At 34.3% G+C, this 13,956-nt stretch overlaps 1 protein-coding gene and 2 long non-coding RNA genes across 4 annotated transcripts; 1 reads left to right on the top strand and 2 right to left on the bottom strand.

Annotated features, from left to right (window-relative positions):
* Nucleotides 1-5,818: 5,818 nt before the first annotated feature.
* Nucleotides 5,819-6,916, bottom strand: LOC133669327 (hydrophobic protein RCI2A). 2 transcript variants are annotated; one of them, XM_062089418.1, is made up of 3 exons: nucleotides 6,630-6,916; nucleotides 6,398-6,514; nucleotides 5,819-6,088 (listed from the first exon to the last, which is right to left on the bottom strand). In XM_062089418.1, exons 1-2 carry the CDS (start codon nucleotides 6,708-6,710, stop codon nucleotides 6,431-6,433), a joined length of 165 nt encoding a protein of 54 aa, XP_061945402.1. In that variant the 5' UTR covers nucleotides 6,711-6,916; the 3' UTR covers nucleotides 5,819-6,088; nucleotides 6,398-6,430. The 2 variants fall into 2 exon arrangements, with proteins under 2 accessions (XP_061945402.1, XP_061945401.1); XM_062089417.1 differs by having other exon boundaries at nucleotides 5,819-6,092; nucleotides 6,630-6,902.
* Nucleotides 6,917-9,463: 2,547 nt separating this feature from the next.
* Nucleotides 9,464-11,757, bottom strand: LOC133669210 (uncharacterized). The gene is made up of 2 exons (XR_009833852.1): nucleotides 11,064-11,757; nucleotides 9,464-10,157 (listed from the first exon to the last, which is right to left on the bottom strand). It is a non-coding gene; the product is annotated as an uncharacterized LOC133669210 (long non-coding RNA).
* On the top strand, nucleotides 10,136-11,878 carry LOC133669211 (uncharacterized). Its single transcript, XR_009833853.1, has 2 exons — nucleotides 10,136-10,261; nucleotides 10,477-11,878. It is a non-coding gene; the product is annotated as an uncharacterized LOC133669211 (long non-coding RNA).
* The last annotated feature ends 2,078 nt before the right edge of the window (nucleotides 11,879-13,956 follow it).

Here is a 13,956-nt window from a genome sequence, read left to right as displayed (position 1 = left end):
TTATTATTCATATATATACATACATATAATTTTCTTTTAAAAAACAAAATAATGTTACATAAATTATGATTCAATATTAATGATGTTTCAAAATATAATATGCTCCTGAATGAGATTATTTAGTATTTTAGATAGTAGTTAATCACGTATTTAGATCAATATTCTCTTTTCTAAAACTTGGAAAGTAGATGATTGATGGTAGAAAGCTCAATAACTACAAAATAGTCCCTTTTGTTAGGATTTAGGGAGCCTCGTATGATGACGTCAATGATTTTTTTAGTAAGGAATTGTAATAAATGAAAGAATAAAATTTAAATTCCAAAAATAAAAATATTTGTTCTTGTTTTATATAATAAATACTCTGATAATTAAAGTATAAATACTAGATGAGAGCAATTGTTAACCTTTTACCTAAGTGGTTCATGGGGCAATTATAATTTCTTAATCTTGTCGTTTTAATAGAGTAAAGGGGTTAGAGAGTCATTTTCTTATAATATAATTAATGAGGGATAAATATACATTACAAAACATTAATGAGAAAAAAATATCTCATACACAATATTAATGAGGGACAAATATCCCTTACACGTTAATTAATGAGATGGAAATATGATAGGCTATTGGGAAAGTTTTTATATAACTATAGATGTAGGGAAACAAATATCGTTGACATGAAAATTTCATGTTGAAAGCATTAAGAATAAATAAACAGAGTCTTATGGCCCTAAAATGGGCCTATAACAACTTCTAGACTAATTGGGCTTGGCATACACCTAAGTCCAGGAGACGTGGATTTAGCAACTAGTCAGACCGGTATCCATTTAGACGCAGCATATGGATTATCCAAGGATGTTGAACCTGAAAACTCATCAGACCTATGTTTTTTTGGACTCGGCCCATGGTTGACTTAAAAATGTTACGTTAAACAACTCGTCAATCTCATGTCCGCTTGCGCTTAGCACGTGATTGAATTCAAGTATGTTGGGCCTAGAAGTGAGCAGACATGTGTCATATGAGCTTGATATTCTACCAAGCTTAGAGATATTGGGTATGGATGCAAGCCTCACCCACATGTCAATGGATTAACATTATATTATTTAATCTTTTTAGACAGGGAACTAGGCTATTTCAAAAAACATCAAAAATATTAGTTCTTCAAATATTGATCAAAAATATTAGTTTTTCAAATATTGATTATGATTGCAATTAATTGAAAAAATTTATCATCTTATGTATTAGTAAGTGTATATAATGTAGAGAGAGCTAGAGGATTATAAAAAATGGGACTTTTTTACCTTTTGAACAACGAAAATTAAAATAAAATAAAAACAAGTGAACAACTAAGTAATATATATAATGGAAATTGGAATATTAAGAAGAAAAGAAAGATGCAAGAATTATAATCCATGATCATCCTAATTAATCACTCATGAAAGTTTCTCGGGAGACATTATAACACAAAGCTCAAATAATATAATTCTCAATTTCTCAATATCTTCCGACATATATTATTTAGGCAACGAGAGAGTTTGAATTGCCGTTTGATATTAAATAGTTTCTAGCATTAGTAGAATGGGATTTTGTTAGAGTTAATGTATAAAAAATTATTGTTAGAATATAATAAGAAGATTTAAAAGAATTGGAATTGAAAGTTTTAGAGTCTAATTTTTCTAATTAAATAAAAAATAATAATCTAAATAAAAAACCCAAATATTTAAACTTAAAAGTTTAAGATTTTTTTTATTTGAAAGTAGACACCTTACATGTAGCCTTTTTTAAATGAATTTATTTAATTTCTTTTATAAGATTAATATTTCAATTCAATGACTGAGAGGAGCAAATGCATATTTATTCAAGCAACTTTTAGATGCTACTTAACAATATCACATTGCTGAAACAAATCATCAAATGCTTAACTTATATGTTGAAATTTTGAGAGCCGAGATATGTGTTGTGAAAACAGCCTTAGGATCTCAAACCAATTGACATGTAAAGAAATATAAAAGAACAAATTCAATCAATCACATAAGAGCGCACAAGAGATTTATTTAATTCGACAACTTAGGCTTACTCCACTCGCAAGACGATAAAAAAAATTCACTATGAGAAAGTAGAAGATTACAAAATTGATTTAATCTAAAATTCAAAATTAATCAAAAACTCACTTTTTTCTCTCCTCTTTCTAACCATCTAAGTGTAGAGAATTGAAGTGCTTACAAATAAGCCTTAAACCTAAAATATGATAATTTTAGGTTTTTATACATGGATTAATTACATTACATGTGTATTTCTTTTCTTACTTGGATCTACAATTTAAGACAAACACAATAATATGCTTATTAATGGGACAAAAAGCAGGACTTTTATATGAAAATAAAGTGAAAAAAATAAATTATAAAAGAAGAAAGAAAATAAATAATTATATAAAAAGACTTTCAGTCCAGGTGGACTAAATTTAGTTTAAATTGGTTCAAATCAACTCCTCTGGCTACTGCTAATTATAGGTAATTGGAGAATCATTTTCCATAGGATGATGGGTTAAAATCACCTTCATCTAAAAGTAAATTAAGGGTTAATTTTTATTTAATTTAAAATATATGGAGGTGATGAAGTCATTAAAATTTAAAACTGGATCTAAATTTCCATAGTTGTATGATAGGCTGATGACTAACCTGCAAAATAAGTTTTTTTTGAAAAAATAGAGACCCTTCGGTATTTAAGTTAGTAGATGTAGAAGAGATAAAATACGTGCGTGAAGAAAAGATGTGTGGTACTGAGAATAATGTTATATATGGAACAAGAGAGTAATTGAATCAAATGAATTTATTTGAGCTTTTTACCTAATGACATGTGGTATTTAATGATATGTCGCACTGTTATTGAGGGATTAGGGTTGGTGTTGGAGAATAAGTCATTGGTAAAAAGGTGGTTAAGCCATGAGAGTTTGTGCAAAGTTAGGTTTAAAGATAGCCGTTGATGAAAAGGATGGACAAGCTAAAAGAATTGGTGTATCGTCAGCTTATGAATAGTCATCGGTGAAAAAGTTGGTCTTAGACAATTTAAAAGAGATAGTTATTAATTGGTGAGAAAAGACTTATTTGGAGTGAAAATTATAGTTAAATTTGACTCCAAATTGACTCATAAATCATCTATTAGCTAGGTTATGGTGATTTCATGATCTCTTTATCCTTGTGGCTTGGTTTTCTTTATACTTGGGTTGGGTTTTATGTTTTTTTTCTCATACCTTGCCTTGAAGCAAATCACATGACTAATGGCTGTAAAGTAAGTGTTCTCTAGAAATTATGATTTTAGAGCATTGCTTTGATCTTTGATCTTTGATTTTTTCAGGACGTTTTTCTATTGGAAATAATTGATCCAATGTTACAGCCAGTGAAAGCTATTATTACTATTTTTAATAATGCAACCAATAAGGAGTCCCTGGAATTGAAGAAGCAAATACATGGTTTTTTTTTAATGTGTTTTATTTGTATTCTTGTGTTTTTATGGTCACATACAAGTTCAGTTTGGTTTTTTTTATTTTTATTTTCATATCCTTGTCCTTGAACATTCTTTTTGGCTTTTTATACGTCTTATCTAGCTAGGTGTTTTCATGCATTTTTATGTTTATGAAATAAAAAAATATTGGCCATTATAGGTTAGGAGTGCTGTTAGCATAGAAGTCAATATTAGTATAGTCTTGGTCTGAGATGGTTTATTGGCAAGAAAAGGTGGTCATTGAAGGCCAGGTACAGGGTTTAGTTGGGCTGAAGATTGGATTGACCTTTTCTCCCCTTTTCCTTCTCTTCTCTCCACCTTTGGTTTGGTTTAGGATAAGAGTCGGCTAAACCAAGGTCGAAGATGGTTTTATTGGTCTAGCTAGGAAGGAAAGAGCTCAATCGTGCTAGGCTTAGAGAGGGTTCGGTTGGGCTAACCTTTCTTCTCCTCCTTCCCTCTTTTCTCTCCCTCTCTTCTTGTCTTCGCGAGCAGCCTCGGGTGGGCGGCCCTATTGTCTTTGGACATATATTTTATTTTCTTCGCACCATCTAGAGGGATTGATTTGACCAATATAAGAAGAAGTGCAAGGGCCTTGTTAGATTTTTAAATTGTCATAATTAGTTGTTCAAAATGGACGTTGAATGTTAGATAGACTCGACATCATTGTTGTTGTTTTTAATTACTGAAGGAACATAAGGTCGCGTAGACATGTTTTGAAAAGGAGGAATTCATTGAGATTAAATTTTCCAGCTTTAATAATTTAAATTACTTGGAAGGAAAAGGACATACTGAATTGTTGAAAGACGAGTAAGACAAAGGGAGGGCTAGGAATTGATAAATGAATTATATTCCTTATTATTTTTCATGGCTTCCTGTCGGCAAGGTTGTCCCGTGTTAATGTTCTGTTCTTGTCTTTATTTTATTTTGTTTTGTTAAGAAAATTGAAACCAAGATTTCTTACAAGAAGGGAAAATACTTGTATCAGTTAAGCTATAAAACATTAACTTTTAACACTTAAATGTTATGAATAACTGTAGGCGCGCAGTTTAAAGTTCAAAAATCAAACTTTTTAGGATTAGTTGGACGTCAAACATTAACAATGAGTTGCCGACAATATTATTAACAAAGGTTCGGTTTCAATGTCTTGTAACCATGAGAGAATGTCAATCTTTGGCGGAACAAGATGCTCCCATAAGATGTCAATCTAGAGAGTAGCCTGTCTATGTTTGTGTATCGTTTATTCTAATATTTCTATAAAATATATACCTGGCAAAAAGCAACGATCTTTTGTAACACACGGCTGGCTAAAGATTTCTCGTAAGAATTAAGAATTCGGAGACTATATATATCTTAAGGCAATATTTTGTTGGTGTCGGTGTGAAATCAAGAGACGGATTAGCTTGCGGGTTTCCGTCATGCATGTGTCTATTTCAGTACTATTCAATGATGGTGAAGCCGGGAAGACCGACATGCTGTTACTTTGTCAGTGGTGTGCGATTCTTGGATATATTCAACGTCTACAAGGGACAAAAGAAAAGGAATAATGTTATAAGATTTCCCATATTCCTGATTCGGGACTCTAGTAATTTTCCTTTGATTTCATGATCAGCCAAGTTAATAATTTCCGCCTCAAGTTATGACAACCACAATTCCCTGGTTGAACTAACAAATGGCAAGAGCCTCGACCTTCTAGATGAGAAATTAACACTTCTGTGATGAGCTCATCATCGATGATCATGGCTAAATGTATAACCGTAGTTGGGTTGTGGTGGGGCAGCCTGAGCTGGCTTGGGAGGGGATAGCTTCATGGCTAAGAGACCAATCATGGCTAAATGTATAACCGTAGTTGGGTTGTGGTGGGGCAGCCTGAGCTGGCTTGGGAGGGGATAGCTTCATGGCTAAGAGACAAATTAATTGGTCTCTGTCAAGAGCGAGCAATCGTCTTCTTGCAAGTAAAAGCACGAGCTGCAGCAAAGCTGGTTTCTTGGGATGAGATTCAAGACGATGCATCTTCCTTCCTTGTTTTGTCCTTTGTTTTTTGTTCTAGCCAGCTGCCACTACGTGCGTTTTATCGGATAGGAGACTGTATTTATGGTTAATTAGGTTTCGGGAATACAAGTTTCTAATTAAGAAAACATATAAATTATAGTTAATTTTTTCTAATCAATGTTTTAAAATATGATTTTAACCTCGCCGCATGATAACACTCATGAACGTACGTAATCATATATCATAATGATTAATTAAGCTGTTTCTCATGTATATGTAACCAGCAGCACTAATTGAAGGAAAATCAGAGGAACAGTCACCAAATAGTCAATGATTGCATCCACAAACAATTAGGTAGACAATTCCATTAACTAATCAAAACAAATTCGGATGTTCACAACAAATTAAGACAGGGAGATTAAGAACGAAAGAGACTTGCTTATTAAGCTTTACAAAATATCAATTAATACATTAAAAAAGAAAAAACAATTATGAAAAGGGAGTGTATTATAATCATCCAACTCCATACAAAATCAGGAGCTCTTCATTGAATCAGACGACCAGGAACTTTTTTATTGGATCAAACGGTACTGCGTCTCTCCACCTGTCTTTTTAAAGACAACAACAAATATGTTAAAAAATGAAGGGACCGGCCCCATGAATTAAATATATATAAACACATAATTCAATCATCTGTTGTGATCCTCCACTATTTATTAATATTATATATATAAATCTTCTTCTAAATTAAAACATATTTGATTTTCTCATAAAAAAGAAAGAGCACCTTTCAATATCAGAGCGCAGTATCAGTGTTTTTTTACTTAATTTCAAGAACACAGCTTCAAACTTATAGAGACAGTGGAAATAAAAGGGAGAGAAACTAATTAAGGAGGCGGATGAGAGAGCTTACAACAAGAGATCATGAAGAAGAGGGTGATATCGATCACTTGGTAATGATATAGACGGCATAAATGATTCCAGGGATGTACCCTAAAATGGTAAGCAGCAAGCAGATCCAAAACTCCGCCTGACATATTTACAAGAACAAAGGATTGAGATATACAGACACTTGCAAGTTCTATACGTACTAGCTAGCTAGGAATCGATCGAGAAACAAATGATCAGTGCTGCTAATTGCTTACCCCGCAACCAAACTTGAGGAAGACACCGAGAGGAGGCAAGATGATGGCCAGCAAGATGTCTATGAAGTTAGTACTTGACATCTTCTTGACTAATTAATTAACTGCTAATTAATTAACTTTAACAGGCTAGCGAAGTGCTCTTCAGGATCAGCTGCTGCTTCCTTCTCTGTTGGCGTAGTAATTCTCTCAAGGGCTGTTGTTGCTGGTTATATATAGAGAACCAAAACCACTCCCCCTACAATAACTTCCACGTCGTCTACACGCGTACTCCTAATTACGTCTAGATATCCACCTTTGTTTTTTTCATGTACGACGTCGAGGCAAAAGAATTAATAGATAAAGTAAAAATAAAAACAACATGCTTTTATATATATATATATATATATATATATATATATATATATATATATATTATTTTTGTTTTGAAGATGCAAAAAACAGATTAATTTTATCTGAATATTTATCTCTTATTCCTTAAAAAAGAAGTTTAATAGGAGGCAAAACAAGCATAATCTAACATTTGTAACATGACTATGATATCTTGTTTTGCGCTTCACCGATATTTTTGGATTGATTTATATATATAAATATTTGAGATTGATTTTAATTTTATATATAAAATTTCACAAATCTATCTTTTAATTCAAAAAATGATTTAAATTTATTAAGACCTCTTGTTGTTAAGAATCGTATTTGTACGGTTGACAGCCATGTTATCAACTTGTGTGGAGAGATCTTTTTAATTATTATTATTATTATTGTTATTATTATTATTTTATCTAGGAGAGTAAATTCAGAGGGCCGCTCCTAGGTTGACATGTCGTAGAGGAGGAGCAACAGCGGCGATGGAGGCTGAGACTGTGCAACGGGGACAGAAACCGATATGAATGTACGTAATTGTCATCAAGACGGACGTTACTGCCTACATAGGGCAGTCGCAGGCCCACGGGTGGCGGCTATCTTGGTCCCCCCTGACGAATTATTATTTTTGTTTGGAACTGAATTTTAATTTGTTTTTTTTTTAATTTTAAAAAAATAATAATTTAAATTATTTTTTTAATTTTTTTAATGTGATTATGTAAATTATAGATTTTAACAAAAAAAAAAAACAATCACTCAAAATCTTATTTATGAAGCGATATATTTTTCCATTGCGGGCCAACATTATCAATTTTGCTTCTACTGACTTGGAAGGACCAATTTAATTGCAAACCTTCATGTCGACAATCCCAAATTAATTCACCCCCTTGCCTCTGCGGCGCTGTCATGCATCAACCGACATCTATTTTAACCTCATGCATCATCATCATCATCATCATCATCATCATCATCATCATCTTGTTTCTTACAAAGAAAATGACCATAGAGTATAAATGCCCCCCACCACACTGAATGTTATTTCCTCTATTTTGAAAAATAATCAAATAACAAAGAAGATCTTTTGCTATTATATTATATCTTAGCGATGAAGAATTCAATATCACCAATTATTAGTATAAAAAAAACAATCAGCAAGTCCTTATTTAAGAGGGAAAGAACCCCTCCCTTGCCACGCAACAACATGGATCATCTAAGATAATCTAGATTTGTAAATAAATAATGTAAGAATGTTTTTGGTTGTGTGGTAACGGTTGCTTTTAAAATAACTTTTGGTGCTGAAATACATGTTAATGATTTTTTTATTTTTAAAAAATTATTTTTGACATCAGCACATTAAAACATTAAAACATACAAATCATATTAAATTTTAATAAAAAAAATATTTTAAATTTTTAAAAAATATTATTTACACCGCACCGTATTTCCAAATAATTTTTAAAACTGCGTATGAATAAAGAAGAAAAAAGCTGCGTATGAATAAAGAAAAAGAGTTGGGGCACATGAAGATATCATCAACGACAACTGGACAGCTGGTTCACAGGTCTAGACTTCAAGATATTTTTAGAGATAGAAAAGAAGGGGGAGGCGAGGACAGCCATGTGCCAGTGCTTAGGCCTTAAGATCCCGAGGGGGAGCCGACACCCCTTTTTTCCTTTTTTATTTAAAACATTATTAATATTCTAAATTGACGCGGCCATGAATCTAATCCCCAATGCTTTTATTAAGAAGATCATCTCCGATGCACTTAATTTGTTTTATCGGTCTTCTTTTCTTTACTAGAGGAATATAATCGGTCCCCTTGTAACTACACTTTTTTTTTTTGAATTCAAGGAAACCCCACCTCCCGGAAAGCGCATTTTGTGGGTCCAGGTGAGTGAGTAAAACCCCGGCTGTCCCAAGCTCTTACAAGAGATGCACCCCAACAAGCCATCCATGCAGTGATGAAGTATCTAATTAATCTTATCCCTTGGTGATCTTATCTTGAATCAAACATACAATTGGCTGCTTGAAACCGATGGCTGTCTTGAAAGGGCATCCATCTCCCCCCCACCTGAATACGCTACCAACAATGGGCTGGCTAGTGGCTACCTTTGTCAATCATCTACCTTTAACCTTTATTCGTCGTCTTCATGCTCATGATGGGAACCACATCTTGTGCGGGACCGCGGGAGGAACTGCTTAATTGTGTTACAGGGTGGTGTCTGCATGCTGATAATCAAAGCAAGGCTTAAATTTACATAGAGAAAGGTTTACTGACAATTCTCTTGTCCGTGAACAATTGCGAGTGTGGCACCTTGAGACATGCATGCTATCAAACTGGTCACTTTTATCATTGAAAATACCATGTTCTTGATAAATGCTGCCCGTATCTTTGCTGATAAAACAACTCTTCAGAGTTTAAAACATTTCTTAATAGTTTAATCAAAAGAAATGATAAATTGAGACTTCAACACTACTACTTAAGGGCCTAAAAGTTGTCATTAAACCCACAGACATGAGCTACATGACCCCTTGCATTATTTTGCAATCGAGGGAGAGATGTTTTTGCGTGGATAATAATCGAATAGGAGACATGCATCTAATTCGGATTTTCACTCCACTCCATAAAAATAGTCTTCAATTAGAACAAAACAAAAACAAAACAAAAAAAAGCAGAATCTTTGAACAAATACACAACCAAATCTTGGTCAACAACTTCACTTCCACTCCAGTTCTTCATCAACCTCCTTAATTTGCACTCTAAATGAGGTCACATTAACCAAACCCGGCGACATGGTCACTATTTCAAGAGATCGAGAATCGAAATGTAGTTAATTGGACAGCCATTATTGCAGCTTGCCAGCAACATGGTCATGCGAGTCGACCCATTGAACTATTTGAGGAAATGCTGGGAGAGAGTGAAACCTTATCACATTACATTTGTTTGTTTGCGTTATTTACAAGCAAGGCATGCATGTTGAAAGGGGGCATGATTACTTCAATTCCATGAAAAAGGTGCGCATGGTATGAGCCCTGGGCTTGAAAACCACGCTTGCATATGGTTGATCTACTTGGTCGTGCGGGATAAAGCTAAGGGGTTTTGCTGAATCAAAACCGGATTCAACTGTATTGCGAGCTTTGCTTGGGGCATGTGCATATCATGGCAATCTCGAAATAGGCAGAGAATTAAGTTGCAGAGAGGCTTTGAGACGGGACCAGAACATGAATAAACATGGAGGATATTGAAGCAATATGATTGAACATAATTATAGGTCTGTTATCCATCATATTAACATTACTTTTGATAACTATGTTATACTTTCTAACATGCATGCACGTAATGGGATATTAAGATCGAAGCTGATGTGCATAGTAGTGTTATTGCAGTTCTGCAAATATTACAATAATGCGGGGGGTCAAAGTTTGTTCTTTCCACAGCTGTTTAATCATGGGGTTAAGATTTGTCAGAAAAAATCTGTTTTTGCAGGCCTCTTCCATCAACCTATGCTGGCTAGTAGACACCATCAACTTAGTCCTCAACACCATATCATGAATTTAGTACTTTTTTTTTTTTACAATGGCCATTTAAAAGCTTAGTTGGGCTTCAAGCAGTCTCTTGGTGCATAGATAAGGAGATTTGGACAAGGTTTCATCAATGGTGGATCCTCTTGAAAGAGAGAGGGGGCGGGTAGCAGCAGGTTTCATCAATTTAGATTTTCCTTTGATTCAATGGTATTATGATGTATGAATTCAAAGGACTCAACTCAGGTCTGTATTAGCAATCGGATCTATAATTTTTCTTCTGAAATTCAGAACTAAACTCACTGTCTGTGTAATGTTTCATGAACAAGAACATGCAGCACTTTGAAGACAGAGAGATTTCATTTGCATAGAAATCACTTAAAAGAGTTAGATAGTGGATGAAAAGCAGTCAGGAAGATTCAGGACTATTTACAAGCAGATGAGAAAAACTAGATCCAGAACCCTACACACAAGATTCATCTATGATAAACTCAGATGCAAATAGAGAGATAGATCTAGTAGAAGCAGGTGAAGTAAGCAAACCAAGCATACTTGTAACGAGAGAGGAGCAGAGGTGAGGTGATGAGGAGAGGGAGGAATGATCGGAAACCTATGGGATGGGTGGAGTTGGGAAAATAACAAACACAGCTTAGTTATCTTCCCCACTCACCCATCCAGTAACCTTCCGAAAACCCTACTCCCTCTCCATTTCCTCCCATCCAACATCAACTTCAAGGCGGCTGACTGCCGAAGCAGTTGCGAACCCTTACCTACCCCTTGCCTTCCAGCCTTTATATACTGTGTCAACTTCAACCTAACTTAGTTGGTTACGGGCATCTGTCTGTTCTGTTGAGTGGACGAGAAAGATCCTGGCCGTTCATTCCAACATTTCAGTCAGTTAATGGAACATCGACGACCTTTGCTAGGCAGTGCCGTATCAGGATCGCTATTCCAGGATGGACTATGGATGCTATCGGTCAAGATCCTGGCCCGCTCCCCAGTTCTTGGTTACAAAAGGCCCTTTATGGGCTAATCTTTGTGACTAGTTTGGGCTTAGTCTCGTTTCATGTATGTTGATGTTGATTGAGGATACCTGCAGTGGCCCAGCCCATTATAATATATATGTGCTGTTGCAAGTTCATGTTGGCCTCAGAGTAAGAGCGGGCCCCCCTCTGGGTTTGTTTTGAGTCTAGTGATTGTTACCTAGCAGAAACATGTGTGTGTGTGAGTGTGTTTTTTAATGGCAAAAGGTCAAAGTAAGGTCAAAGAACTGGGGAGAAGAAACAATGTGTTCAGCAATGTTCTTCCTAACCTAGTTCAATTGTTCACTATATTGTTTAATTATATGAATAATGCAGTCTTTTTTCGGTTTTGGTTGTCAGGATTTTTTTTATTTACAATTTCTTCCTCTCAACTAACATTAGCATGATTGTATATTTTGAGATTTCTTTCATTTTGTATTTTCTTACGTGTACAAATTACCCGATGAATATTTTATCGATAAATAAAGGTTGATTTTGTAAAATTAAACTTCATTGCTAGCTAAAGAGAGAAAAACTAAAAGATGGAAGGTCAAATTTAACAAAAACAAACAAAATAGACCCTATTTGGATATTGTCAATAAAAGACTTCAATTTTCCATCTAAAGTTTCAGTTCGATCCCTGTTATTTTAAAACTTTATTATTTTTTTTTACACTTCAATCCTTCAATCCTTGAATATTGATAAAGAAGAGAGAAAGTTGCCAAACAATTTTAAAGAGAAAGAAAGCGCTCGATCCGATTGTGGCATTACGACCACCCAGATGTTCCTGTAGTGACTAATGTTGTAGACAGTTCTATGATATAGAAGAATATATACTGGAAGCAGCTAGCATAATTAAAGATGAAATTAAATGATTTACAGTTTTTCACTCCTGGAAGAATGAGAAAAAAGCCTTGTTGGTAGTCTTGCTGTCTGTTTGCATGCCTGATCTCACCCTTGAAAATATTAGTATTATGACAAAATCTTGAAGAAACTTGCGATTAAGGTGATGGCAATCCTTTTTCTTCTTTTTTTCCTTCTTTTTCAGCCATCCTAAACACCCCACTTTAATTAATTTAATAGTATCGTGCAGAGAGTAGAGATATTCATCTGGGCTTCATGAAAGCATGAATTTGTCTCTCTAAGGAGAAGCTATATATGGAGTATTATGTATCTTTAGTTCAAGGATCCAATATCATCATGAGTCTCTTTCAGGTGAAATTAGGTCAATTCCTTGTATAATCCCCAGTTCCCACAAGGAAAGAGGGATGTATTTTAACGTAAAAAGACGAAGTGGACAACTGGTGTGAAAAGTAGATCACTGACAAATAAATTAGCCAGCCAGCCATATATATAGCTAGGACCATGGTGGTAGGGGACCATAATTTATCGTTGTAAATCATGGGTGATGCTGAGACATGCAAGGATTCATCAAGAATGCATTTGTGGGGGCGCACGCACACACACTCACACGAAAACTTGCATTGATTGCTCTATATAAAAGAAAATGTAGAATCGAATATGGTTTCTGATTGATTTGATGCTGTTTCTGACCATGCAAATTAAGGCATCATCATGTGATCAACTTTCACAGACAGACACGATATCCTTAATTAATTAACCATGTCTCATCCTCTACTCCATCAAGATTGTCTCTTAATTCCTTTTATATTCCTTTCCCTTTATATATGATCTCGAACAGTTTGTGTACGTGCATCTCTTAGGGCTTGGTTACTTAGCTTAGCTAGGCAGGTGTCATTGATCCTCTAATGTAAATATATGTATTCTTTGAAGATATTATCAAATCTACTGAAGATAATACTAATACTAAAAATAAATATAATCAGGGATTACTATCATGATCAGGAATCACTGATACTGAAGATAATCATGATCTCTGATCATATCTGCACAAAAGATTATTACTGATACTGAAGATAATAATAATCAGTGATTATTGATACTGAAGATAATATCATATCTACTGAAGATAATACTGATACTTAAGATAATCATGATCAGGGATTACTATCATAATCAGGGATCTCTGATACTGAAGATAATCGTGATCTTTGATCATATCTGCACAAGAGATTACTGATACTAAAGATAATTGTAATCATATCTGCAACAGATATTCCAGGAATTAAGTGTATATCTTATCATTCATTGCATTCTTAATGATAGGATTTTTGAATCAGGGATTGTAATATATAAAAAACCATGATGTAACAGTATCGTTTAATTTAAGAAAACATATTTCTGTAATTCTTCTTCTACACATCTTTCTCTCTTCATTCTTTTATCTTACATGGTATCAGAGCCATTGAATCACGTCACACAAATGGCTTCTTCTTCACTAAACACCTCAGATGCTGCTACTAATGGCAATCCTCCACTTGTTTCTCCTCCAGCCATAAATG

The sequence above is a fragment of the Populus nigra genome, chromosome 12 (assembly GCF_951802175.1).
Source record: "Populus nigra chromosome 12, ddPopNigr1.1, whole genome shotgun sequence".
NCBI lineage: Eukaryota > Viridiplantae > Streptophyta > Magnoliopsida > Malpighiales > Salicaceae > Populus > Populus nigra.
Note: the sequence above shows the minus strand (reverse complement) of the source record. Positions and strands in the feature narration are given on the sequence as shown.

Coding starts and splice junctions, on each gene's coding strand:
- LOC133669327 (XM_062089418.1), bottom strand. CDS start 6,710: ATGTCAAGTACTAACTTCATAGACATCTTGCTGGCCATCATCTTGCCT. Junction 6,515..6,629: donor TCCTCAAGTTTGGTTGCGGG/GTAAGCAATTAG, acceptor TAAATATGTCAG/GCGGAGTTTTGGATCTGCTT.